General features: G+C 47.4%; 1 protein-coding gene across 1 annotated transcript; it reads left to right on the top strand.

Moving 5' to 3' along the window:
- Positions 1–458: 458 nt before the first annotated feature.
- On the top strand, positions 459–2,411 carry LOC307182173 (heterogeneous nuclear ribonucleoprotein K-like). The gene is given in 3 exon segments (XM_079913396.1): positions 459–830; positions 833–1,607; positions 1,609–2,411. Coding segments are annotated over 3 exon segments (1,383 nt in total). The 5' UTR covers positions 459–754; the 3' UTR covers positions 2,141–2,411.
- The last annotated feature ends 1,817 nt before the right edge of the window (positions 2,412–4,228 follow it).

Raw genomic sequence — 4,228 nt, 5'->3', positions numbered from 1 at the left:
CTCTACAAAGATTAAATCAGGAGCCGCTGCAGCTGCTGACCTTCAACACCCCCTGAAAGGAGTTTAGGGTGGAGATCAGGAATGAGGCACTCTGTGCTCTGGGAAAAACTGGCAGAACAAGCCTTCAGATAGTTAGATCTTTTCAGGAGAAGATTTTATGAGCCCAAACTCTTGTCTCTTCTCATACCCAGAGAAACACTAACATCATTAACAGTGACATCTGCTTTGGCTATTAAGGAGAGAATTACAATTAAAAGTCAAAATGGAGTAGCTGTGGTTCAGACATCCAAGGAAATAACTAGGTGACACTATGGGTGTGATTTTAGACAAGTTCTTGTATTGCCAAGAACTTGAGTTTTCTGAGCTGTGTCAGACTTGGGATGTCACCAGCTATTCTCAAAACAATGTCTGCTGGCAGCTGATAACTGCAACCTTATTTTTTAAAGGTCTTCTCTTGTAACTATTACTCCTCCAACTACTTCTAACTGGGTTTGTTACACCTACATCACGGCCATGCCCAGAAATTCTGATTTAATTGGTCTGGAGTATGGCTCAGGCATCCCATTTTCAAAAGCTCCATCCCTGGGACTTCCCTGGTGGTCCAGTGGTTGAGAATCCACCTTCCGATAGGGACGGTAGCCTTGCCCGGTTACTGCAGCACTAGGGTGTCAGTTGGTCCCGCCCAGAACACTTCAGTTCTGCCCTGCAAGGATATATTTAATAACTGATTGGTGTGTCCCTTTAATACAAGAAAATGGAAACTGAACAGCCAGAGGAAACCCTTCCCAACACCGAAACCAGTGGCGGATTTGATAAACGCCCTGCTAAAGATACGAAGAGGAACAAGTTTTTAAAAGATCTAGAAACACTGATGAGATGGTTGAATTACTCATTCTGCTGCAGAGCAAGAATGCTGGGGCAGTGATTGGAAAAGGAAGCAAGAATATTAAGGCTCTCCGTACAGACTACAATGCCAGTGTTTCAGCCCCAGACAGCAGTGGCCCCGAGCGCATACTGAACAGTGCTAATATTGAAACAATTGGAGAAATTCTGAAGAAAATCATCCCTACCTTGGAAGAGGGCCTGCAGTTGCCATCACCAACTGCAACCAGCCAGCTCCCGCTCGAATCTGATGCTGTGGAATGCTTAAATTACCAACACTGTAAAGGAAGCGACTTTGACTGTGAGTTGAGACTGTTGATTCATCAGAGTCTGGCTGGAGGAATTATTGGCGTCAAAGGTGCTAAAATCAAAGAACTTCGAGAGACCACTCAGACAACAATCAAGCTTTTCCAGGAACGTTGTCCTCAACCCACTGACAGATTCGTTCTTATTGGAGGAAAACCTGATAGGGTTGTAGAGTGCATAAAGATCATCCTTGATCTTATATCAGAGTCTCGCATCAAAGGACATGCTCAGCCTTATGATCCCAAATTTTACGACGAAATCTATGATTATGGTGGTTTTACAATGATGGTCGATGACCGCTGTGGACGTCCCATGGGATTTCCCATGCGGGGAAGAGGTGGTTTTGACAGAATGCCTCCTGGTCGGCCTGGGCGTCCCATGCCTCCATCCAGAAGAGATTGTGATGATAGGAGCCTGTCCAGGACCTCCTCCACCTCCTCCTGGACGAGGGGGTCTGGGTGGTGGCAGAGCTCGGAATCTTCCTCTTCCTCCACCACCACCACCTAGAGGAGGAGATCTAATGGCCTATGACAGAAGAGGGAGACCTGGAGACCGTTATGATGGCATGGTTGGTTTCAGTGCTGATGAAACCTGGGACTCTGCAATAGATGCATGGAGCCCATCAGAGTGGCAGATGGCTTATGAACCACAGGGTAGCTCTGGATGTGATTATTCCTATGCTGGAGGTCGTGGCTCATATGGTGATCTTGGCAGACCTATTATTACTACACAAGTAACTATTCCCAAAGATTTGGCTGGATCGATTATTGGCAAAGGTGGTCAGCAGATGAAACAAATCCGTCATGAGTCAGGAGCTTCAATCAAAATTGATGAGCCTTTAGAAGGGTCCGAAGATCAGGTCATTACCGTTACAGGAACACAGGACCAGATACGGAATGCACAGTATTTGCTGCAGAACAGTGTGAAGCAGTATTCTGGAAAATTTTTCTAAGACTAATGAAGAACTGAAGGAGTCCTGCATCTTTTTTTTTTTTTAAATCTGCTTCCGTTTAAAAAGCCAACATTCCTCTACCTTGTAGGTGTTCTGAATTTGAGGTGTAGTGAAATCTTTGCTGTTCACCAGATGAAATGTTTTAGTTCCTTACAAACAGGGTTGGGAGTTGGGGGAGGGTATGCAAAAACTAACACTGAAATTTTGAAACAGCGGCAGAGTGAATTTTAATTTTTGTTCATTGTTGGTGGTTTAAAAAAAGTCCCCCCGTCTAATTATTGTGAACACTTTGCTTTGTGGTCGCTGTAACATCTGGAGGGGTGGGACAGGGAGGAAAAGTAACAATAGTCCATATGTCCCTGGCATCTATTCAGAGCGGTGTGCAGAATGTGATGCTTTTTTGTAAGAAATGTTTTATGATTTTTTAAATAAAGTTAGTGAACCTAAAAAAAAAAAAAAAAAGAATCTGCCTTCCACTGCAGGGGACACGGGTTTGATCCCTGGTTGAGAGACTAAGATCCTACATGCTGGGGCAACTAAGCCCATGTGCCACAACTAGAGAGAAGCCTGCGTGCCACAATAAAGATCCCACGTGCTGCAACTAAGACCCAACGCAGCCAAATAAATAAATAAATATTTAAAAAAAAACCAAAACAAAAAAAACTCCATCTCTGATTCTAGTGTACTTCCAAATTGTACCCTGGAATTCCCTCCCCCTTCCTGCTTCAGCCTGAGAGTTCCTCCTCTCTCCCCTAGGTATTAGTTTCACCTTGGTTTTCTCTTCCCTCTCTGGGCTGAAAAGTCAGTGAGACTTCTTCCTGAAATAGCAGGAGACAGGTTTGCTCGTATTTCTAGTTAAAGACAAAAAAATTATATGTATATATACCTGTCACATATCCAACGTTGCAGGGCATGGGATAGATTTAGTCATACACCTCTAGAAGAAAAGGATCTTGGAGAGCATCTGGTCCAGCCACACTCTCTAGTTGAGGAAACTGAGGCCCAGAAAGAGGATGTGACTAGTCCAAGGTCACACAACGAATGAGGCACAGACCCAGAGACAAAACCCTAGTCTTCTGGTTCCAAGCCATGGTCCTTCCCTTCCCCGCCCCACCTTCACTCTGACTCTGTTCCCTGGGGTGGAAAGTAGAAGACTCCAGGGAAGGATCTGGCTCTTTAAAACCATCTTCCATTTCCAGGCAGAAGGGGGCCTGTTCAGTGAGCAAGAGCCAAACCCCCTGGAGGTGACCTTGGGGGAGGGGAGGGTGCTCTCCAGAGAGATTCTGATGGCTCAAGATAAAGGAGATCTGCAGGGGGAGGGGAGCCAGTCAGCTGAGACTATCACGTGGAAAGCAGAAAGCAGTGAGGCCTGCTTCTAACCACCTACTCACCACCCTGGGTAGGAGGCGGGTGGGGAGAGAAGGGGGGGGTGGGAGGGAGAGCTGGTGGGGAGGGGAGGAAGAGGCACGGTGCCAGGACTTGCTGATAAAGAGCCCCCTCCCTACTGCAGAGGCCCTGGGCTGACAGAGGCCTGGAATCTGGGTGAGGGTGAGCTAGGTCGGTGCCCCTCTTCACCCACCCCTAACACCTGCAGATCCTTCCCTCCCCTAAAGGGGTGAGTTGAGGGAGGAGATGTGGGCAGGAGGGAACTCGGCCTGGCTGCCAAGCGGCGAGGTTGGGATAGGGCAGCAGTGCGGTGTCCCGAAAATCACACACAGCATTTGGAATCACGCAGGCGCAGATTCAAATCCCAAATCTGCCACTTCTTTCAACCGCGTGACCCGGAGCAAGTCTCTGAGCTAGGTTCCCTCATAAAATGGGGATAACAATGCCTGGTCCTTGAGAGGATTCTGATACCGTACACGTTCATGTACGGTACAGGTGGGGCTCAGAAAATGGAAGGCAGTAGGAGGAAGGGTGGCAGCTGCCTGGGTTCAAATCCCAGCTCCACCCCTTTTCACCTGGCACAGGACTGCCTGGTGCCTATTTCCTCTAATAGAAAGTGGGATGGCTGTAGCATCTACCTGATAGGAGTAAGTGAATTCATAGGCGGATGTGAAAGGCTGAGGACTGGGGGGCCTGGCTCAG

This window comes from Stenella coeruleoalba (assembly GCF_951394435.1).
Source record: "Stenella coeruleoalba genome assembly, chromosome: 2".
NCBI classification, from domain to species: Eukaryota; Metazoa; Chordata; class Mammalia; order Artiodactyla; family Delphinidae; genus Stenella; species Stenella coeruleoalba.
Note: the sequence above shows the minus strand (reverse complement) of the source record. Positions and strands in the feature narration are given on the sequence as shown.